Source organism: Hyla sarda, chromosome 1 (assembly GCF_029499605.1).
Source record: "Hyla sarda isolate aHylSar1 chromosome 1, aHylSar1.hap1, whole genome shotgun sequence".
Lineage (NCBI taxonomy): Eukaryota > Metazoa > Chordata > Amphibia > Anura > Hylidae > Hyla > Hyla sarda.
Genome location: NC_079189.1, coordinates 2,280,848 through 2,307,202, shown reverse-complemented (window position 1 = coordinate 2,307,202; position 26,355 = coordinate 2,280,848). Strand labels below are relative to the sequence as shown.

Here is a 26,355-nt window from a genome sequence, read left to right as displayed (position 1 = left end):
GCGCCGCTGCCCGTTCTGTCCCCCTGACTATCGGTGCCGGCGCCGATAGCCAGGGGGAGAGAAGCGGCACCGACAGCCAGGGGGAGAGAAGGGGCAGCGGCGCCGCTGCCCCGTTGCCTCCCCCCATCCCCGGTGGCATAATTACCTGAGTCGGGTCCGCGCTGCTGCAGGCCTCCGGCGTGCGTCCCCGGCGTCGTTGCTATGCGCTGAACGGCGCGGCGCATGACGTCAGTGCGCCGCGCCGTGCATAGCAACGACGCAGGGGACGCACACCGGAGGCCTGCAGCAGCGCGGACCCGACTCAGGTAATTATGCCACCGGGGATGGGGGGAGGCAACGGGGCAGCGGCGCCGGCAATGGGTGCCGCTGCCCCTTCTCTCCCCCTGGCTGTCGGCGCAGCTTCTCTCCCCCTGGCTATCGGCGCCGGCAATGGGGCGCCGGTACCGATAGTCAGGGGGACAGAACGGGCAGCGGCGCCGATAACCAGGGGGTGAAAAGGGCCGACAGCAGCGCTCTAGACCCCAGGAAAGGCAGGGGGAGAGAAGCGGGCAGCGACGACCTCTCTCCCCCTGCCTTTCCTGGGGGTATATCGGGGTATACACGAGCACACACGCACCCTCATTTTACCATGGATATTTGGGTAAAAAACTTTTTTTACCCAAATATCCTTGGTAAAATGAGGGTGCGTGTTATAGGCCGGTGCGTGGTATACCCCGATAAATACGGTATATATACACACACACGAATATATAAATTAAATATATATTATAATTTTCAAACACCCCCTTTTCCTAATAAGAGTCTAAAACTAGAAAAAAATATTGAAAAATAAATAGATAAATAAAAAATAAAAAACAAACATGTTTGATATTGCTGAGTGCTGGAAATATCTGAACTATTAAATTATAATGTTATGAACAGAGTAAAAAAAAAAGGAAAAATTACTCAATTTATCAAATGACAGAAAATATTTATTAAAAAAGATCAAAAAGTCCCATGGACACCAAAAGGGTACACATAATAGTACAAAAAAGGAAGGAAAAAACATAAGGGTTAGAATTTAGTGATTCTAAATGATTTTTTTATTTTATTGAAGTTTTTTTTAAATTATTTTTAAAGTAATAAAACATAAAAATTATACCAAGCAGTTTGTTATCACCGTAATCGTACTGATCTGCACAATAAAGATAACAAGTCCGACACAAAAAATAAATGCCTCAAAAGTTTCAGAATTGCAGTTTTTTTTTTTTAATTTCTGTCCACAATTTTTTTATTTTAATTTTATTTTGCAGTACAAGTTATGGTAAAACGAACGGCGTCTTTAAAAGGTATAATTGGTCCCGCAAAAAAACGAGACAAAAAAAACCAGCCCTCTCATGGCTCTGTATGTGAAAAAAAATAATCAGAAAAAAAACTACTTATTAATTCCCATACAAAGAAAAAATAATTTTTTTCAGGTTTTTTTTGGTGCTTAGATGAGCTACAAAACATGGCAAAAATTGCTGACTGGGGAAGGGGTTAATATTTATTATGACAAAGAAATAAAAAAATGCATATATGAGAAAAATAAAAGAATGCATCTACCACCATGCAAAAAATGTTAAAAAATCAGGTTGTGGAAGGTTGAGGAGGGCGAAGGGGCCTAAGCAGGAAGGGGGTGGGCACAATGTGAATGCCCACTGCTAGCATATCATTGCTGTTTTTGGAGATTTGTACCATATAGCCAAAATTGGGCTGGGGGCCAGGTAGAGCAGTTTTGGGTTAACGGGGTGGGGGAGGAGGACCAGTTTGGGGGTTATGAGGTGGGGCAGATTGGGGGTAAGCAATAGGGACAGAAGGCTTAGGGTCAGGGACATAACCCGGTGAAGTCTGGGTGGTGATGGATCTTGGCATTAGTTGAGGAGCCAAAGACACAGCAGGACGTGGGGGGTTGATGCCGCAGAGGTGCCCTACCAGGTCACCTAGATATCCGGGTGCGGCCAGTTGGGCAGGGTCGGCCCGCTCATAGACTGACACCACACTCTCAATGACTGTTCTTAGCTGGCAGCTTATGTTGGTGGGCAACCGGCGGCAGCGAGACGCAATGCTTTTGCCAAAGTTGTCAAACTCGTCATCGAGGCTGATGATTCTCCGGATTAGCCGCATGGTCTCCGCATCAGCCGTGGCTGCAAGTTGGTCAGGGTTCCGGAGAATCCGAAGAGCGGGCCTTTGGGTGGAAGCGCTCCAGGATGGAGGGGCCGGACGCTGATAGGTGTTGGCTGCGGGGGGAGGAGCTGCTGCGCGGGGGAATACCGGCCATGATGGCGAGGGGCCCACGTTCCGAAATGTTTCTGGTGGAGCCGCAGCCCCTTCTCCTCTCCATTCCTCTTCCTCCTCCGCAGACAGGCCAGAAGGGCCCGCCAGTTGTTCTCCCTCCGATCCACCAGAGCTGGCTACCGGTGTGGCCATCAAAGGGGCCGGTTGCCTCTCCTGCGGCTGGGACCCCAGTTGGCTTTCGGGAGATTCCGGACTAGAAGACTGTTCCTGGTAAGTGCCGCTTGTTCTGTGGATACAAATATACATTAGAGATGTATAGTATCATAAGTGGTAAAGTCTCACGGGGTAAAAATGGTATTTCCCCATGGTTCAATGGGACTTCCACAAAATCGATAGATTGAACCCTGTAGTCTCCGTAGCGAACACCAAAAATGCAGATTTTTGGTCACATCGTATATTAGAAAAAGAAATGAATAAAAAGGGATTCAAAAAGTCCCATCAAAACAAAGATGGCGCCAATAACAACTACAGATCAGGGCGCAAAAAATTACCCTACAGCCCCGAAAAATAAAAAAGTTATAGGGGTCAAAGCATACCAATTATTATAAAACGTAGTACAATAATAGAAAAAGTATACAAATTGGGTATCGTTTTAGTCGTATTGACCCACAGAATAAGGAGAACATGGCAGTTTTACCATAATATGTACGGCGTAAAAACAAAACCCTCCAAAAGTTGCAAAAAACTGTGGTTTTCTTTTCAATTTTCCCCATAAATAATATTTTTCTTGGTTGTGCCGTACATTTTATGGTAAAGTGGAAGGTGTCATCACAAAGTATAATTGGTCACGCAAAAAAAAAAAAAAATCAACAACAACAACAAGTCCTCATGGGTCTTTGGATGGAAAAATTAAAGGGGTTATCCAGGAAAAAACCTTTTTTATATATCGACTGTCTCCAGAAAGTTTAACAGATTTGTAAATTACTTCTATTAAAAAAATCTTAATCCTTCCAGTACTTATGAGCTTCTGAAGTTAAGGTTGTTCTTTTCTGTCTAAGTGCTCTCTGATGACACGTGTCTCGGGAACCGCCCAGTTTAGAAGCAAATCCCCATAGCAAAACTCTTCTAAACTGGGCGGTTCCCGAGACACGTGTCATCAGAGAGCACTTAGACAGAAAAGAACAACCTTAACTTCAGAAGCTCATAAGTACTGGAAGGATTAAGATTTTTTAATAGAAGTAATTTACAAATCTGTTTAACTTTCTGGAGACAGTTGATATATACAAAAAAGTTTTTTTCCTGGAATACCCCTTTAAAGAGTTATGGCTCTTAAAAGGTGAAGAGGAGGAAGAAACGAAAATGAAAGTAGCAGTGGTTACAACCCTCCCCACCTTCCCTACAGGAGGTGACGCCCACTTTTTATTATGGTGTCATCACAAAGTACAATTGGTCGCGCAAAACACAACAGGTCCTCATATGGGTCTTTGGATGGAAAAATTAAAGAGTTATGGCTCTTAGAAGGCGAGGAAACAAAAACGAAAATGAAAGTAGTCTTGGTTACAACCCTCCCCACAGGAGGTGACACCCACTTTAAAGGGGTACTCCACTGGCCAGCTTTCGGAAGTAGATGTTTCGAATGCAGTTTTCACGATGCCGGGGGTCGGCCTTGCCCCTCCTGACATCACGGCCACGCCCCCTCAATGCAAGTCTATGGGAGGAGGCGTGACAACGTCACGCCCCCTCCCATAGACTTGCATTGAGGGGGCGTGGTCGTGATGTCAGGAGGGGCAAGAGCGACCCCCGGCAGCGTAAAAACAGCATTCCAAACATTTACTTCCGAACGCTGGCCAGTAGAGCACTGTTTATGGTATGAGTAGGGTGGAGGGTGCGGTGGGTGTAGTTTTTTTATTTATTACTGCCGTAGTTTATTATTTAATGTTAAAACTCAAAAAAATATGGTAAAAAAAATAATCTGGAAATCATACTTACACCCGGTGTCTCCGGCCAAGCAACAGGAAACTCAGCTGCTGCGCGTACGGTATCGGTGGTAAGCGGGATGGAGAGGCCCCGCTCCGCTCCTGCTGGTTGCGCTCCCTGCTGAAGCGGTCCCGGACACTTTTCCATCTCGTCTCGACATCCTTAGCTGAAAATGTTAATTATTAAAAAAAAATTATAATAATAATCGTAAACAAATATTTATTTTAATGTATAAAGTGTAAGAAGTCCAGGGGTGCGCCATTGCTTTGGCTCTAATGGATCGGACACACTGATGGCTTTCACGTCTTGTGGAAGAGGTTCAAAAGGGAATTTAAAGGGGTATTCCATGAAAAAACTTTTTTTTTCATATCAACTGGCTTCAGAAAGTTAAACAGATTTGTAAATTACTTCTATTAAAAAAAAATCGGAATCCTTCCAGTACTTATCAGCTAATGAAGTGGAGTTGTTTGACCACAGTGCTCTCTGCTGACACCTCAAACCATGTCAGGAACTGTCCAGAGCAGGAGCGGTTTGCTACGGGGATTTGCTCCTACTCTGGACAGTGCCTGAGACAGACAGACAGGTGTCAGCAGAGAGCACTGTGGTCAGACAGAAAAGAAAAACTCAACTTCAGCAGCTCATAAGTACTGGAAGGATTAATTTTTTTTATTTTTTTATTTTTAGTAATTTACGAATCTGTCTACATTTTTGGAGCCAGTTGATATGAATTTTTTTTTTTTCATGGAATACTCCTTTAAATTTAGGGACATAGTGTCGAAACAGACTTACACATTTGCACCTGGCCGGCTTCCGATAGCTCGCTCCATGCCGGGTACACCAGCGAGGCGATGTCATGCCAAGCCTGTTTGCGTAAATGGCGGTTGTGGAACCCGGGCGATGAAGGATCCCAAATGTAGGGGCGAGCATGCACCTGAAAAACATTAGGAAAAAAATATCAATTACTAATTATTATTTTTAACCAATTCTAAAAAAAAAAAAAAAAAAAAAACATTCCACAGAACTTCCAAATAGAAAAGGAATTTTAATCAACATTTCTCTTCTCTTTACAACCTCAGGGTCCCTCTACATCTTATGTCCTCAGCTAAGTATTTTTGGGATACGGCCCTCCCCATGTTACCGGGAGATATCCGAAAAGGGACACCCCCCCCCTCCCTTTTCGGATATCTCCCGGTAACATGGGGAGGCCCAGATGGGTTTAAAGGGGTACTCCGGTGGAAAACTTTTTGTTTTTAAATCAACTGGTGCCAGAAAGTTAAACAGATTTGTAAATTACTTCTATTAAAAAATCTTAATCCTTCCAGTGCTTATTAGCTGCTGAATACTACAGAGGAAATTATTTTCTTTTTTGGAACACCGAGCTCTCTGCTGACATCACGAGCACAGTGCTCTCTGCTGACATCTCTGTCCATTTTAAGAACTGTCCAGAGTAGGAAAAAATCCCCAAAGAAAACATTATGCTGCTCTGGACAGTTCCTAAAATGGACAGAGATGTCAGCAGAGAGCACTGTACTCGTGATGTCAGTAGAGAGCTCTGTGTTCCGAAAAGAAAATAATTTCCTCTGTAGTATTCAGCAGCTAATAAGTACTGGAAGGATCAAGATTTTTTAATAGAAGTAATTTACAAATCTGTTTAACTTTCTGGCACCAGTTGATTTAAAAAAATAATAATAAAAAAAGTTTTCCACCGGAGTACCCGTTTAACAAATTTGTAACCTTGCTCTTCCCATTTCTTTCCCAATTTTTTTAAATTCCGTTTCCCCTACCTGCCCATTTGCCCCCCCAGGCCTTGATGGCACACGTCTTCTGAAGCCATGAAAGGAGCCAATCAAATGGCCTAAATTATCTCCCGTATCAACATTGATGTCAAGATCTATGTATGCAAAAAATTTGGCTGCCTTATATCAATGGACGCTGAAAAAGCATTGGATGGGGTCCACTGGTCTTTCCCGCGAGGTACGGTGTTGGGCCCTTGCCTCCGATACAGGATAAAGGCCCTTGCCTCCGATACAGGATAAAGGCCCTTGCCTCCGATACAGGATAAAGGCCCTTGCCTCCGATACAGGATAAAGGCCCTTGCCTCCGATAAAGGATAAAGGCCCTTGCCTCCGATACAGGATAAAGGCCCTTGCCTCCGATACAGGATAAAGGCCCTTGCCTCCTATACAGGATAAAGGCCCTTGCCTCCTATACAGGATAAAGGCCCTTGCCTCCGATACAGGATAAAGGCCCTTGCCTCCGATACAGGATAAAGGCCCTTGCCTCCGATACAGGATAAAGGCCCTTGCCTCCGATACAGGATAAAGGCCCTTGCCTCCGATACAGGATAAAGGCCCTTTTATGGAAATCCCTCAGCCCAAGTTCGGGTCAGGGGCCTCTTGTTTGCTCCTCCGGGCATTGGTGACTTATATAAAACTTATGTGGTTACATGATTGCCTACCCAGCTTCCTTCTCACCCCTAGAGGGCACTGCTATGGTCCTTTGCTCGTTTCATGACCTAATTGTTCAGCCGTGACTTTCCTCCATCTCTTTATCCCTCTTGCTTCTCCCCCTCCCTCCCTTTTTTACCCTTTCTTGTTTTTTACGTTCTTGTTTTTTCTCCCCCTACACCCGTCGCTGGCCCATTAGGTATTTACCTAATCAGGGTTCAACAGAGTAGATATTTGACTTTGTCCCTATGCATGTTGTTATGTCACATGATCTCTTGACTAAATTGCTATGTTATACTGTGGCCTTCCTTTTGTTTTTGACAAAAATTGTAGATTCCAGCTCCCCAAAATAACTGATTAAAAGTCCAAAAATGTATTTCACATAATTAAAAACAATGCAAAAAATGAAAATCCATAATAAGGTGGTTATAAAAGCATAGCAGAAACGCTGACATGTTTCGAACCATATGGTTCTTAGTCATGGCATATGGTGCCATGACTAAGAACCATATGGTTCGAAACGCGTCGGTGTTTCTGCTAAGCTTTTATAACCACCTTATTATGGTTTTTCATTTTTTTGCATTATTTTTAATTATGGGAAATACATTTTTGGACTTTAATCAGTTATTTTTGGGAGCTGGAATCTACAATTTTTGCCAAGGACCTGTTCATACCAAGCATGCGGTTTGGATTTTTTCCGTGCTTCTTAAAGAAGGACACTTGAAATTCCTCCATTTAAAGAATCTACAAGGCAGTGAGCTGGTCTTTCTCTGCTCACACTTCCTTTTGTTTGTATCATATTCCTTTCTCTTGATAAGACTATTCAAAAAAGCTGAACTACAAAAAAAAAAAAAAAACTTTTTTATATATCCTCGATTGCATCTTTTCTTACATAAAGGAAACACAAATCAAAAACACCCAGGGAAAAACACCTTACGCAACCACCACAGTCCTACAACAGGAAAGTCCTAGATATCACCGCTAATTGAATACTAAATACATCCAATATACCCTTACCTCAAATATAAGGGCTTCCACATCTATGTCCATTCTGGACCCAGCAACTCTGCCACGTCCACGTCCCCGTGAACCGCGCCCCCGTCTTGACATTCTGCAGTGTCTTTGGTTCCTCTGTTTGGATGCTTAGGCGAGAAAACACGTGCTTTTGTTTTTTGCAAAATGGCTTCTTCCCATGTTAACACCCTTTCGGGAGGGGCAATAGATTTTTTTATTTATTTGAAAAGCCCATTTTATTTAATGCTTTATGGCTGTAAAAATTACATAATGCTATTTTAGAAAAAAAAAACATGGTGTAGTTATACATTTTTACAGAAGTATTTTCGAAAAAAGTAAAATATGGCTCATTTTACATTTTGTAAACATATATTCTTATACTGTTTATGGAATTGGATTTCATAAAAAATTATTATTTTTTTATTCTTACATTATATATTTTATTTGTCATCACTTTAACACTTTATGTGCCAGTAACGGACATAACAAGTTATATAAAATGCACAGGCATGTGATAAGACCCGGCTAAGATATAACAGGCATCCCATAAGACACAGCTTAGATATAACAAGCATCTGATAAGAAACAGCTAAGATATAACAGGGATCTGGTAAGACGCAACTAAGGCATAACAGGGATCTGGTAAGACCCAACTAAGGGATAACAGGGATCTGGTAAGACCCAACTAAGGGATAACAGGCATCTGATAAGACCCAGCTAAGGGATAACAGGCATCTGATAAGACCCAGCTAAGGGATAACAGGCATCTGATAAGACCCAGCTAAGGGATAACAGGCATCTGATAAGACCCAGCTAAGGGATAACAGGCATCTTATGAGACCAAGCTAAGAGATAACAGGCATCTGATAAGACCCAAGCTAAGGGATAACAGGCATCTGATAAGACCCAGCTAAGGGATAACAGGCATCTGATAAGACCCAGCTAAGGGATAACAGGCATCTGAGGAGACCCAGCTAAGGGATAACAGGCATCTTATGAGACCAAGCTAAGAGATAACAGGCATCTGATGAGACCCAGCTAAGGTATAACAGGCATCTGATGAGACCCAGCTAAGGTATAACAGGCATCTGATGAGACCCAGCTAAGGGATATCGGGCATCTGATGAGACCCAGCTAAGGGATATCAGGCATCTGATGAGACCCAGCTAAGGGATATCAGGCATCTGATAAGACCCAGCTAAGGGATATCAGGCATCTGATAAGACCCAGCTAAGGGATAACAGGCATCTGATGAGACCCAGCTAAGGGATAACAGGCATCTGATAAGACCACGCTAAGGGATATCAGGCATCTGAGGAGACCAAGCTAAGGGATAACAGGCATCTGATAAGACCAAGCTAAGGGATAACAGGCATCTGATGAGACCCAGCTAAGGGATATCAGGCATCTGATGAGACCCAGCTAAGGGATATCAGGCATCTGATGAGACCCAGCTAAGGGATATCAGGCATCTGATGAGACCCAGCTAAGGGATATCAGGCATCTGATAAGACCACGCTAAGGGATATCAGGCATCTGAGGAGACCAAGCTAAGGGATAACAGGCATCTGATAAGACCCAGCTAAGGGATAACAGGCATCTGATGAGACCAAGCTAAGGGATAACAGGCATCTGATGAGACCAAGCTAAGGGATAACAGGCATCTGATGAGACCCAGCTAAGGGATAACAGGCATCTGATAAGATCATGCTAAGGGATATCAGGCATCTGAGGAGACCAAGCTAAGGGATAACAGGCATCTGATAAGACCAAGCTAAGGGATAACAGGCATATGATAAGACCAAGCTAAGGGATAACAGGCATCTGATGAGACCCAGCTAAGGGATATCAGGCATCTGATGAGACCAAGCTAAGGGATAACAGGCATCTGATAAGACCAAGCTAAGGGATAACAGGCATCTGATGAGACCCAGCTAAGGGATAACAGACATCTGATAAGACCCAGCTAAGGGATATCAGGCATCTGATGAGACCCAGCTAAGGGATAACAGACATCTGATAAGACCCAGCTAAGGGATATCAGGCATCTGATGAGACCCAGCTAAGGGATAACAGGCATCTGATAAGACCCAGCTAAGGGATAACAGACATCTGATAAGACCCAGCTTATAACAGACCCCAATGGAGTAACAAGCCACATTGGATAGTGCGGCTGTTCATCACATCTGGTGAGCCCCAAATCCTGATGCTGAGCCTAGTGTTATACTTGGAGCATGATAGGATCCATAAATGACCTTGGAGAGGATCTATGTGCAGTCACCTCCCTCAGGTCCTGCACTATACATAACACAGGGGATCACTGGGGCCTGAAGGGTTACTGTAATGTAACTCTAATGTAGCTCTATGTCCTAACAACAGCACAGATGGGGTATTGCACACTCCCAAAACTCCCCCCACGAACTGAAAGGACCGATGGAATTTTTGATGACATACGGAAAATAATCATTATTAAACACGCCCCAACACTCCTTATAAAGAGGGAGAGATTTTGCTCCCTTTACAGGAAGTACAATCCAGTAGCTCTAGACGCCATCTCAATCCCTTGGAGGTTCAGACTGGCTTATATCTTCCCAACAATTTCCTGGATTCTGAGGGTTTTGATAAAAATAGGGCAAGACCATATGTGAGGGATAGCGATTATTCCATTCTGGCAAAAAGGACTTTGGCTCACCCAACTCATTCGGCTGAGTCAGGGTCACTATTGGAGGCTTCCCCCCCCCCCCCCCCCCAGAGCAAGTACAGGTGTCAGAGGACACTAATATCTGCTCAGACATTTGAACGTTCAACCTGATAGCCAGAAGGTTGATCAGTCTCTTCCATTAGAAGGTTTTCATGGGCGGTCTTGAGTACTTTTTTGGCATTCGTGGACTGATTCTACCATGAGATCATACGTCAGAATCTGGAACATTTTCTGTGTGGTGTGCGAAAAACCAAGCTCCAGCACATGACCCGCCTTTGGTGAAGATCATACAGTTACTACAAGACATATTGGACAAGGGCTTAGCCCCCTCAACCTTAAGAGTGTAGACAGCAGCCACCTCTGCCTATCTAACCCCCCCCCCCCTTTAGACGCTGGAGGAGTTGGAACCAAGTTCTTGAACTGGGAAAATCACCTTTCTGTTCACGATCACATCAGCAAAAAGGATCGGGGAGCTTCAAGCCTTCTCTGTATTTGAGCCTTACACTAAGTTCCTACTGGACTGTGAGCTTCTAAAGTTTCTTCCACCCTTCAACCCTAAAGTGCTATCCTTCACAAATATGGACCAAGTAATTTCACTTTCAGTTTTGCCTTCTTCTTTCTGTCTCTGCATCTACCTGGATAGATCCAAAGATTTTATAAACGGATGAGAGACTCAAGACATCAAAACATTCTATCCGCTGTTGGATTAAGAAGTCATCCGGGAATCTCTGGTTTTCCAGGGTCTGGAGCCACCCGAGTTTGTTCGAGCTCACCCTACCTGGGCTGTTGCAATATCTATTGCGGAATTGAGTCTTTTGCCTCTGGAGCTCATTTGCAAGTCGGCCTCTTGGAGCTCTTATTCGACTTTAATCTCTCATTATAGAGTTGATTCCAAAATTTCTAATTACTCCTTTGGGCAGACGATCCTATCCTCCGTGAGGCATGAGAACCCACCCATGGTGCCTTTTCCTTGCTAACTCCCCATTTGTGCTGCTGGTGGGACGTATGGAAATAGTCACTTTTTTATTTTTTTTTAGTATTTATTTATAAACTTTTACAAGTGCAAGTAGCATACAATACCAACAAGGTAAAAAACAACAACAACCTCCGTAGGTCTCAGGGGGCAGCACCATTATCCAAAAGTAACAGGAGAAAGACATCATCAAACACAGAAACAAATACTTTTTAACAATAATTTTTTTGCCCTTAATCCTAACAGCAGCACACAAATATCCCTCCTTAGTTGGTTTATGTTCTTTTACTTCTAGTTCAATTACACAGTGGCCTGAGTGTGATCTCCCTTTTTTATGGGGCATGTTGGCGGGTGTTTATTGAGGTTTATTTTACTTAAAAAATTCTATCAGTCCTACCAGTTTGCAGGGGGGTGAATACTTCATCTGTGCTGCTGTTAGGAGTAAGGGAAAACAAATTATAATTGGAAATTAACGATTCCCTCTGTAAATCCATTATTCCATACCTGGGGTAACATCATCTTGAATTTCCTCCTTCATACACGGGTGATGGCCCCTCATCCTCTCTTCTTCTGCTTCATCTTCAACTTTAATAATAGCCAGATACTCCCCCTAATGTGACATATAGAACAATTCACTATAATACAGCAGACAGGAGGAGCAACATAAGAGACCCCCAAAATCTATCCCCACATCTATGACTGCAGGACCCCCCTATAGAGATAGAGGATCAGCCTCATCTACCTGATGCTTCTCTGGGAAATTTCCCTCTGGACAGTCCTGGGAATACAGAGAGTGGGGACACCTCTCAGGTGGATTTCCATCAATGACTCCATCTGTAGGGAACACACAGGGGATGAATACATCAGTGATGAATAGATTTCTATGTTACTAGGTAGTGAGAGTGATATATATATATATGTCTCTTCTTACCTTGTGATGGGAGGGGCCGGTGATCCTCCATCATGGTGTCCCGGTACAGATCCTTGTGTCTTTCTACATACTCCCACTCTTCCATCAAGAAAGGGAAAGCCACGCCCTGACACACAATGATAATGTCATCACCAGACCCCTCCATTACTATATAATGTCCCAGCAGTGTCACCTCTCCAGTCATCACCAGATCCCTTCATTACTGTATAATGTCCCAGCAGGGTCACCTCTCCAGTCATCACCAGACCCCTCCATTACTGTATAATGTCCCAGCAGGGTCACCTCTCCAGTCATCACCAGACCCCTCCATTACTGTATAATGTCCCGGCAGTGTCCCCTCTCCAGTCATCACCAGACCCCTCCATTACTGTATAATGTCCCAGCAGTGTCACCTCTCCAGTCATCACCAGACCCCTCCATTACTGTATAATGTCCCAGCAGTGTCCCCTCTCCAGTCATCACCAGACCTCTCCATTACTGTATAATGTCCCAGCAGTGTCACCTCTCCAGTCATCACCAGACCCCTCCATTACTGTATAATGTCCCAGCAGTGTCACCTCTCCAGTCATCACCAGACCCCTCCATTACTGTATAATGTCCCAGCAGTGTCACCTCTCCAGTCATCACCAGACCCCTCCATTACTGTATAATGTCCCAGCAGTGTCACCTCTCCAGTCATCACCAGACCCCTCCATTACTGTATAATGTCCCAGCAGTGTCACCTCTCCAGTCATCACCAGACCCCCTCCATTACTGTATAATGTCCCAGCAGTGTCACCTCTCCAGTCATCACCAGACCCCTCCATTACTGTATAATGTCCCAGCAGTGTCACCTCTCCAGTCATCACCAGACCCCTCCATTACTGTATAATGTCCCAGCATTGTCACCTCTCCAGTCATCACCAGACCCCTCCATTACTGTATAATGTCCCAGCAGTGTCACCTCTCCAGTCATCACCAGACCCCTCCATTAATGTATAATGTCCCAGCAGTGTCACCTCTCTAATCACCAGACCCCTCCATTACTGTATAATGTCCTAGCAGTGTCACCTCTCCAGTCATCACCAGACCCCTCCATTACTGTATAATGTCCCAGCAGTGTCACCTCTCCAGTCATCACCAGACCCCTCCATTACTGTATAATGTCCCAGCAGTGTCACCTCTCTAATCACCAGACCCCTCCATTACTGTATAATGTCCTAGCAGTGTCACCTCTCCAGTCATCACCAGACCCCTCCATTACTGTATAATGTCCCAGCAGTGTCACCTCTCCAGTCATCACCAGACCCCTCCATTAATGTATAATGTCCCAGCAGTGTCACCTCTCTAATCACCAGACCCCTCCATTACTGTATAATGTCCTAGCAGTGTCACCTCTCTAATCACCAGACCCCTCCATTACTGTATAATGTCCTAGCAGTGTCACCTCTCCAGTCATCACCAGACCCCTCCATTAATGTATAATGTCCCAGCAGTGTCACCTCTCCAGTCATCACCAGACCCCTCCATTACTGTATAATGTCCCAGCAGTGTCACCTCTCTAGTCATCACCAGATCCCTCCATTACTGTATAATGTCCCAGCAGTGTCACCTCTCTAATCATCACCAGACCCCTCCATTACAGTATAATGTCCCAGCAGTGTCACCTCTCTAAACATCACCAGACCCCTCCATTACAGTATAATGTCCCAGCAGTGTCATCTCTCATCACCAGACCCCTCCATTACTGTATAATGTCACATACACATCCTCACTTATTATATATATATATATATATATATATATATATATATATAATCATACAGGGGTCACATCATATATCACATACACATGCTCACTTATTATATATATCATACAGGGATCACATCATATATCACATACACATCCTCACTTATTATATATATATCATACAGGGATCACATCATATATCACATACACATCCTCACTTATTATATATATATCATACAGGGATCACATCATATATCACATACACATCCTCACTTATTATATATATATCATACAGGGATCACATCATATATCACATACACATCTTGACTTATTATATATATCATACAGGGATCACATCAAATATCACATACACATCCTCACTTATTATATATATCATACAGGGATCACATCATATATCACATACACATCCTCACTTATATATATCATACAGGGGTCACATCATATATCACATACACATTCTCACTTATTATATATATCATACAGGGATCACATCATATATCACATACACATGCTCACTTATTATATATATCATACAGGGATCACATCATATATCACATACACATCCTCACTTATTATATATATCATACAGGGGTCACATCATATATCACATACACATCCTCACTTATTATATATATATCATACAGGGATCACATCATATATCACATACACATCCTCACTTATTATATATATCATACAGGGGTCACATCATATATCACATACACATCCTCACTTATTATATATCATACAGGGATCACATCATATATCACATACACATCCTCACTTATTATATATATCATACAGGGATCACATCATATATCACATACACATGCTCACTTATTATATATATATCATACAGGGATCACATCATATATCACATACACATCCTCACTTATATATATATCATACAGGGATCACATCATATATCACATACACATCCTCACTTATTATATATATCATACAGGGATCACATCATATCACATACACATCCTCACTTATTATATATATATCATACAGGGATCACATATATCACATACACATCCTCACTTATTATATATATCATACAGGGGTCACATCATATATCACATACACATTCTCACTTATTATATATATCATACAGGGATCACATCATATATCACATACACATGCTCACTTATTATATATATCATACAGGGATCACATCATATATCACATACACATCCTCACTTATTATATATATCATACAGGGATCACATCATATATCACATATATATCGTCACTTATATATATCATACAGGGATCACATCATATATCACATACACATCCTCACTTATATATATCATACAGGGGTCACATCATATATCACATACACATCCTCACTTATTATATATATATCATACAGGGATCACATCATATATCACATACACATCCTCACTTATTATATATATCATACAGGGGTCACATCATATATCACATACACATCCTCACTTATTATATATATCATACAGGGGTCACATCACATATCACATACACATCCTCACTTATTATATTTGTGGTCGGTGCTCATAGAAATAGCGAGCCTACCTAACAGAACCTCATACCAAACTCCTATTCCTATTAATCCTGTAACCTATCTAGGCAGTTAGATGTGTGCCATATACTGCCGCGTAGGAGTACACCTGAAAAATAGAGGGCAAAACTCATAATGAGAACAAAGCGCTATTAACTCACATAGTAATCACCACACCGATAACTGAAATGCATCATCCATTTCTGACTATGGACTGGGGGTGCAGTGCACGTAATAATGGATTTCTAATGCCCCCTATTTCTTATTCACGTTAGCTGGCACATCATGACGTGGCGTTGGAACAGCTGCCCCAAAGCCTGGCGAGTGGCTGAATACAACGGACGGATCACAACCAAATGATTTAATAAGAATACGTACATGTTTGACAAACCGCGTAGTGGTGGTGAGTGCCGCCCCCCTAAACAACTACAGCGGCGGCAGCTCCCCGTCGAATCCTTGACGTGCTGAAAGCAAGATGCAACACTCGAGCTGAGCGCCACTTGTGTAATTTGGAAATACCGTATGATGATAACTTGACCGAGCAATGACGTTTCGCTACTACACACTCGTAATGATCTGCATCCCATCAAAGTGCATGTAACTTCTGCCATGCATCTGCAAGTAAATTCCTCAGGCCTTAACTTTAGCCGTCCGATAGCCAAATGGGGAATTACCTAAGGCTACAGCTAACCAACCAGCCAAAATCATGCGAACCTCCCTCTTTGTGTACCCATCAAGGCAGAATGATGCATGGGACACAAATAATGATGTCCTGTCAGGGCAAAACAATGTGGTATTATTCTGGATACCTTGAAGAGTGGCAAAACCCGATGAATACAAATAGGAATGGAATGGCATGCGAGACATCATCTGGGTATCGATTGCAAAAATGTAGCGTGAGTATTCAAGGCTGCGTGTAGGAGGCTCTCTGTGAGCTGTAGACGTGACAAGCCTAAGAGAACAAACCCTATGCCCGTATGCACCACGTCAAGTGCCAACTTTTTTTTTTTTTTTTTTTCTTCCTTTTTTAAATAACTACCTAGTCGCCAACCTAGACCTGTGACAGGTTGTCACTGTAACCAACCTGTGAATGTGATCGGCAATGCGACCACTTAAGCCGAAAACGTGACGAGGAGACTCAACCAACATGTAATTACTACCATCGTCAACCTAAACCGATACAAACAAAGCTCTACTAAACCAAGCTATGTCCCTGTATGCAGACCCGAATGCTAATTAAACAAATGAAAACGTAATGATGTTGTCACCCACCTGAAGTCGTGTCAGGTAGAAACTGAACCGACCTGTGACAAGCCGGAAATGAAAGACTCAACCAAATATGTAACTAATAGTACAACCGTTAACCTGAAGCCAAGACAGGTTGTAACCATGATTAAAATATAGACGAGGCAACTCACAATGAAAATAAGCTATATCCCTTGTAGCACCACCCGACTACTGAATAACACAACACATAACATGACATTGCCGACAACCTGAAGTCGTGTCAGGTTACAGCTGAAGCGACCTGTAGACGTGACAGGCCGAAAAACGAAAGACTCAACCAAATGTGTAACTAATAATATGACCGTAACCTGAAGCCACGATGGGTTGTAACCACGACAGTAACAAACTAAGCAATTCTCAATGAACAAACGCAATATATTATGACATTATTGCCAACCTGAAGACGAGTCAGGTTGTATTCGGACTGACCTGTAGACGTGACTGGTCTAGCCGAATAAAAGCCTCATCCAACATATATAGCTACTAGTATTTACGTGGCAAATAATAAACATAACATGACATTGCCGACAACCTGAAGTCGTGTCAGGTTACAGCTGAAGCGACCTGTAGACGTGACAGGCCGAAAAACGAAAGACTCAACCAAATATGTAACTAATAATATGACCGTAACCTGAAGCCACGATGGGTTGTAACCACGACAGTAACAAACTAAGCAATTCTCAATGAACAAACGCAATATATAATGACATTATTGCCAACCTGAAGACGAGTCAGGTTGTATTCGGACTGACCTGTAGACGTGACTGGTCTAGCCGAATAAAAGCCTCATCCAACATATATAGCTACTAGTATTTACGTGGCAAATAATAAACTGAAACCTATACCCTCGTATACACGACCCAAATGTTAACAAAACATGGTGACCCACCGAATAATGCGTGCCCGGACTCGCACAATGCTGAAAAACCTGCTCAGTCTCAAAGACATGGGTAAATTGCCTAAACATCATAACATAACATATGCATGAGCGAGCATATGTAGTGAAAAATTATGAGAAGATACACCGAACAACTTAAATCAACTACAAGAGCATATCCATAGAACAGATTAAGTGAGTACGCACAGAACTTTGAGCGTGTGCACTTGACAATTATGTAAGCGAATATACAGAACAAACTATTTGCGCGCACGCACAGGACTAAATCAACGTATGCCAAAACAACTATGCTCGTATGCACAGAACTAAGTGAACATATGCCGTACAGATGTGTGCGCGTATGCATGGAATAACTCGGAGCGTACATACAGAACAAACTATATGGGCATAAGCACAGACTAACTATGCGAACATGCAGGAACAAACTACATGCTGGTATGTACGGAACATGCTATGTGGGCACCTAATAATCATGTGAGCGTACGCGCCGTACAATATTATGTGCGCGTATCCAAAAAATGAACTATGGATGTATGCCCAAACTACTGTGCACATATACACCGGATGACCCGTATGCGGGTATGCAGGGCTGCCACGACAACTCAAGAACAGGGCGATGAGAGTATGCACTGAAACCCTGAGCGTATAGACCGAATAAATTATGTGCGAATACACAAACAAACTATATGAGCGAACGCCCAGAATAAACTATGCACGTAAACCAGGCGCTACTATACACAAATATGCACAGGACAATTATGTGCATATGTACAGAAACTATGTTGTAAAACAGCCATGATGGACTGTACCAACAAACTTGACGAACTTATAGTCATGCTAACCACATGCGCACATGCACAACCAAAGCACATGCACGTTTGGTCAACACCAATAACCAACGATATGCATGGATGCAGTAACTATATGACCACATGCCTACGCACAAGACAACACTCCGTGCACTGTACGAGCATGTGTGTGGTACAAATGCTACAAGCCCAATAACTCGCGCAAACACTGCAGTGTATGTAGCACGCATGCCACGAGCGCACGCACAGCATGGCTCCCACGAACACCCGTGCAACACAACCCTACGAGCGTGCACAATAAAAACTTACGAGCGTGTGTACCGTACAACACCTACGAGCGGGTGTACAGTATAAATACTACGAGCGTGTGTACCGTACAACACCTACGAGCGAGTGTACAGTATAAATACTACGAGCGTGTGTATCGTACAACACCTACGAGCGTGTGTACTGTCTAAATCCTACGAGCATGTACAGTACAAAACCCTACGAGCGCGTATACAGTATAAACCTACAAGCGTGTGAAGCATATATATATCCTACGAGCGTGTGTACTGTATAAATCCTACGAGCATGTACAGCACAAACCCTACGAGTGTGTGTACAGTATAATCCGACGAGCGTGTGTACAGTATAAACCTACGAGCGTGTACACAGTATAATTCCTACGGGAATGTGTACAGAATCAACCCAACAAGCACGTGTGTAGTATAATCCTACCAGCATGTACAATATAAACCCTACAAGCATGTGCAATTGTGTACAATATAAATCCTGCAAGTATGTGCAAGCGTGTGTACAGTATGAATCGAACGAGCGAGTGTACAATATATATGCTATGAGCGTGTGCCGTATAAATGCTACGAGTGTCTGTACAGTATAAATGCTACGAACATGTGTACAGAATTAATGCTACTAGCGTGTGTACAGAATAAATGTTGCTAGTGTGTGTACAGTATAAATGCTACGAGCGTGTGTACAGTATTAAAGTAGTGAGCGTGTGTACAGTATAGATGCTACTAGCGTGTGTACAGTATTAATGCTACTAGTGTGTGTACAGTATTAATGCTACTAGCGTGTACAATATTAATGCTACGAGCGTGTACAGTATTAATGCTACGAGCGTGTACAGTATTAACGCTACGAGCGTGTGTAGTGTGTAAATGCTACTAGGGTGTGTACAGTATGAGAACTACAAGCGTGTGTACAGTATATAAGCTACTAGCGTATGTACAACAAAGAAATGCTACGAACGTGTGCACAGTATTATTGCTAGGAGCGTGTGCACAATATATAATTTCTACGAGAGTGTGTACAGTATAAATGCTGCAAGCGTGTGTACAGAACGCCCACTGCAACCTAACAATAACCTGACTTACACAATCAACTGACAAAAGCGAAGATCGCTTTTTTTTTTTTTTTTTTTTTTTTTTTATACCCCAACTGTAACGTGCAAAGCGGAGCAGTCAGAGAGCGAGCTGACATATAATTAACCCCTTACAGAAATGCGCAGAGCAGTCAGAGAGCGAGCTGACATATAATTAACCCCTTACAGTAATGCGCAGAGCGGAGCATTCAGAGAGCGAGCTGACATATAATTAACCCATACTGTAACATACAGAGCGGAGCAGTAAGAGAGCGTGCTGGCATATATTTAACCCCTACTGTAATGTGCCGAGCGGAGCAGTCAGAGAGCGAGCTGACATACCATAAACCCCTACTGTAACGAGCAAAGCGGAGCAGTCAGAGAGCGAGCTGACATATAATTGACCCCTTACAGTAATGCGCAGAGCGGAGCAGTCAGAGAGCGAGCTGACATATAATTGACCCCTTACAGTAATGCGCAGAGCGGAGCAGTCAGAGAGCGAGCTGACATATAATTGACCCCTTACAGTAATGCGCAGAGCGGAGCAGTCAGAGAGCGAGCTGACATATAATTAACCCCTTACAGTAATGCGCAGAGCGGAGCAGTCAGAGAGCGAGCTGACATATAATTAACCCCTTACAGTAATGCGCAGAGCGGAGCAGTCAGAGAGCGAGCTGACATATAATTAACCCCTTACAGTAATGCGCAGAGCGGAGCAGTCAGAGAGCGAGCTGACATATAATTAACCCCTACTATAACATACAGAGCGGAGCACAGTACTACCAGCGTCCACGCAGATACTACAAGCGCATGCACTACATGAACGCTACTAGCACAACATTGTGATGTGGCCTGAACCAGCCCATATGTGAATGGCATAGCCCTAGCTGGCTATCCAGCCCCAGGCCCTGTCATATAACAAAACATTATAGCATGGCCCGAGCTGGTGACTACCCCACATTGAATGCCGTGTTTATGTAGCGTGGCTCAGGCTGGCAACTACCCCATATTAAATGCCGCGTTTGTGCAGCGTGGCCAGAGCTGGCAACTATCCCATATTAAATGCCGCGTCTATGCAGCGTGGCCCAAGCTGGCAACTACCCCATATTAAATGCCGTGTTTATGTAGCGTGGCTCGAGCTGGCAACTAACCCATATAAAATGCCGCGTTTGTGTAGCGTGGCTCGAGCTGGCAACTAACCCATATTAAATGCCGCGTCTGTGTAGCGTGGCTCGAGCTGGCAACTATCCCATATTGAATGTTGCGTTTATGTAGCGTGGCTCGAGCTGGCAACTAACCGATATTGAATGTTGCGTTTATGTAGCGTGGCTCGAGCTGGCAACTATCCCATATTGAATGTTGCGTTTATGTAGCGTGGCTCGAGCTGGCAACTAACCCATAAAAAATGCCGCGTTTATGTAGCGTGGCTCGAGCTGGCAACTAACCCATATTAAATGCCGCGTTTATGTAGCGTGGCTCGAGCTGGCAACTAACCCATATAAAATGCCGCGTTTATGTAGCGTGGCTCGAGCTGGCAACTAACCCATATTAAATGTTGCGTTTATGTAGCGTGGCTCGAGCAGGCAACTAACCCATATAAAATGCCGCGTTTATGTAGCGTGGCTCGAGCTGGCAACTAACCCATATTAAATGCCGCGTTAGTGTAGCGTGGCTCGAGCGGGCAACTAACCCATATTAATGCCGCGTTAGTGTAGCGTGGCTCGAGCTGGCAACTATCCCATATTAATGCCGCGTTAGTGTAGCGTGGCTCGAGCGGGCAACTAACCCATATTAATGCCGCGTTAGTGTAGCGTGGCTCGAGCTGGCAACTATCCCATATTAATGCCGCGTTAGTGTAGCGTGGCTCGAGCTGGCAGTTATCTATTTACTAAACACTGCGCTATGTAGCGTGGCCCGAGCCGGCCGCAGAATGGGCCGGGCTGAACGGGGGGACCCCCGCGCTCTGACTTACCTTCAGAGCAAAAGGAAGGCCAGGATTCGCTACCCCCGCTCAGTCCGGCCGCTTAACCACACCTCTAATAATCGAGCCCCCAGAGAATTATAAACACCAGGGCTGGACCGACTGAGGTCCCCCCGAAGCTGCGGCTTACCTCCGGAGCGAGGAGGGCGCCGCCGCATGCCTCAGTCAGTCTCAGCCACTTACCCACGCCAACTCGGAGCGAACTTCCGGTCAGCTGACCCGACAGTCAGCTGACCATCGATGACGTGAAGAACCCGCGGCGTCAGACACAGGAGCTGCCGAGGGTTCTTATAGCGAAATCCCCGCCCCTCCCACAAACACAGGCTAATAATAATTAGCCTTCACACATATCATACAGGGATCACATCATATATCACATACACATCCTCATTATATATATCATACAGGGATCACATCATATATCACATACACATCCTCATTATATATATCATACAGGGATCACATCATATATCACATACACATCCTCACTTATTATATATCATACAGGGATCACATCATATATCACATACACATCCTCACTTATTATATATATATCATACAGGGATCACATCATATATCACATACACATCCTCACTTATTATATATATCATACAGGGATCACATCATATATCACATACACATCCTCACTTATTATATATATCATACAGGGATCACATCATATCACATACACATCCTCACTTATATATATATATCATACAAGGGTCACATCATATATCACATATACATCCTCACTTATTATATATATCATACAGGGATCACATCATATATCACATACACATCCTCACTTATTATATATATCATACAGGGATCACATCATATATCACATACACATCCTCACTTATTATATATATCATACAGGGATCACATCATATATCACATACACATCCTCACTTATTATATATATCATACAGGGATCACATCATATATCACATACACATCCTCACTTATTATATATATCATACAGGGATCACATCATATATCACATACACATCCTCACTTATTATATATCATACAGGGGTCACATCATATATCACATACACATCCTCACTTATTATATATATCATATATCACATACACATCCTCACTTATTATATATATCATACAGGGGTCACATCATATATCACATACACATCCTCACTTATTATATATATCATACAGGGGTCACATCATATGTCACATACACATCCTCACTTATTATATATATCATACAGGGGTCACATCATATATCACATACACATCCTCACTTATTATATATCATACAGGGATCACATCATATATCACATACACATCCTCACTTATTATATATAAATATATATATATCATACAGGGATCATATCATATATCACATACACATCCTCACTTAATATATATATATATATATATATATATCATACAGGGATCACATCATATGTCACATACACATCCTCACTTATTATATATATCATACAGGGATCACATCATATATCACATACACATCCTCACTTATATATATCATACAGGGATCACATCATATATCACATACACATCCTCACTTATATATATATCATACAGGGGTCACATCATATATCACATACACATCCTCACTTATATATATATATCATACAGGGATCACATCATATATCGCATACACATCCTCACTTATTATATATATATCATACAGGGATCACATCATATATCACATACACATCCTCACTTATTATATATATATCATACAGGGATCACATCATATATCACATACACATCCTCACTTATTATATATATCATACAGGAGTCACATCATATATCACATACACATCCTCACTTATTATATATATATATATATCATACAGGGATTACATCATATATCACATACACATCCTCACTTATTATATGATGTGACCCCTGTATGATATATATAATAAGTGAGGATGTGTATGTGATATATGATGTGGTCCCTGTGTGTATATATATATATATATATATATATATATATATATATATAATAAGTGAGGATGTGTATGTGATATATGATGTGACCCCTGTATGATATATATATCACATACACATCCTCACTTATTATATATATATATATATATATATATATATATATATATATATATATATATATATACACAGGGACCACATCATATATCACATACACATCCTCACTTATTATATATATATATCATACAGGGATTACATCATATATCACATACACATCCTCACTTATTATATATATCATACAGGGGCCACATCATATATCACATACACATCCTCACTTATTATATATATATATATATACAGGGACCACATCATATATCACATACACATCCTCACTTATATATATATCATACAGGGATCACATCATATATCACATACACATCCTCACTTATATATATCATACAGGGATCACATTATATATCACATACACATCCTCACTTATTATATATATCATACAGGGATCACATCATATATCACATACACATCCTCACTTATTATATATATCATACAGGGATCACATCATATATCACATACACATCCTCACTTATTATATATATCATACAGGGGTCACATCATATATCACATACACATCCTCACTTATTATATATATCATACAGGGGCCACATCATATATCACATACACATTCTCACTTATTATATATATCATACAGGGATCACATCATATGTCACATACACATCCTCACTTATATATATATCATACAGGGATCACATCATATATCACATACACATCCTCACTTATTATATATATCATACAGGGGCCACATCATATATCACATACACATCCTCACTTATATATATCATACAGGGATCACATCATATATCACATACACATCCTCACTTATTATATATATATCATACAGGGATCACATCATATATCACATACACATCCTCACTTATTATATATATCATACAGGGATCACATCATATATCACATACACATCCTCACTTATTATATATATATCATACAGGGATCACATCATATATCACATACACATCCTCACTTATTATATATATCATACAGGGATCACATCATATATCACATACACATCCTCACTTATTATATATATCATACAGGGGTCACATCATATATCACATACACATCCTCACTTATATATATATCATACAGGGGTCACATCATATATCACATACACATCCTCACTTATTATATATATCATACAGGGATCACATCATATATCACATACACATCCTCACTTATTTAATATATATCATACAGGGATCACATCATATATCACATACACATCCTCACTTATTATATATATATCATACAGGGATCACATCATATATCACATACACATCCTCACTTATTATATATATATCATACAGGGGTCACATCATATATCACATACACATTCTCACTTATTATATATATCATACAGGGATCACATCATATGTCACATACACATCCTCACTTATTATATATATCATACAGGGATCACATCATATATCACATACACATCCTCACTTATTATATATATCATACAGGGATCACATCATATATCACATACACATCCTCACTTATTATATATATCATACAGGGGCCACATCATATATCACATACACATCCTCACTTATTATATATCATACAGGGATCACATCATATATCACATACACATCCTCACTTATTATATATATCATACAGGGATCACATCATATGTCACATACACATCCTCACTTATTATATATATCATACAGGGACCACATCATATATCACATACACATCCTCACTTATATATATCATACAGGGATCACATCATATATCACATACACATCCTCACTTATTATATATATATCATACAGGGATCACATCATATATCACATACACATCCTCACTTATTATATATATCATACAGGGATCACATCATATATCACATACACATCCTCACTTATTATATATATATTATACAGGGGTCACATCATATATCACATACACATCCTCACTTATTATATATATTATACAGGGGTCACATCATATGTCACATACACATCCTCACTTATTATATATATCATACAGGGATCACATCATATATCACATACACATCCTCACTTATTATATATATCATACAGGGACCACATCATATATCACATACACATCCTCACTTATTATATATATATCATACAGGGGTCACATCATATATCACATACACATCCTCACTTATTATATATATCTCATACAGGGACCACATCATATGTCACATACACATCCTCACTTATTATATATATCATACAGGGATCACATCATATATCACATACACATCCTCACTTATTATATATATATTATACAGGGGTCACATCATATATCACATACACATCCTCACTTATTATATATATCATACAGGGACCACATCATATATCACATACACATCCTCACTTATTATATA

At 41.7% G+C, this 26,355-nt stretch overlaps 1 protein-coding gene across 1 annotated transcript in view; it reads right to left on the bottom strand.

Moving 5' to 3' along the window:
* Nucleotides 1-984: 984 nt before the first annotated feature.
* Nucleotides 985-26,355, bottom strand: part of LOC130285481 (uncharacterized) — a 37,699-nt gene continuing 12,328 nt past the window's right edge. The window contains exons 2-8 of the mRNA XM_056536976.1: nucleotides 12,300-12,405; nucleotides 12,111-12,202; nucleotides 11,873-11,978; nucleotides 7,698-7,822; nucleotides 5,023-5,164; nucleotides 4,246-4,399; nucleotides 985-2,542 (exon numbers count right to left, since the gene is read on the bottom strand). Coding sequence (XP_056392951.1) covers nucleotides 1,762-2,542; nucleotides 4,246-4,399; nucleotides 5,023-5,164; nucleotides 7,698-7,822; nucleotides 11,873-11,978; nucleotides 12,111-12,202; nucleotides 12,300-12,384 — 1,485 coding nt within the window. The 5' untranslated portion in view covers nucleotides 12,385-12,405 and the 3' untranslated portion in view covers nucleotides 985-1,761. The remainder of the gene's footprint in view (nucleotides 2,543-4,245; nucleotides 4,400-5,022; nucleotides 5,165-7,697; nucleotides 7,823-11,872; nucleotides 11,979-12,110; nucleotides 12,203-12,299; nucleotides 12,406-26,355) is intronic.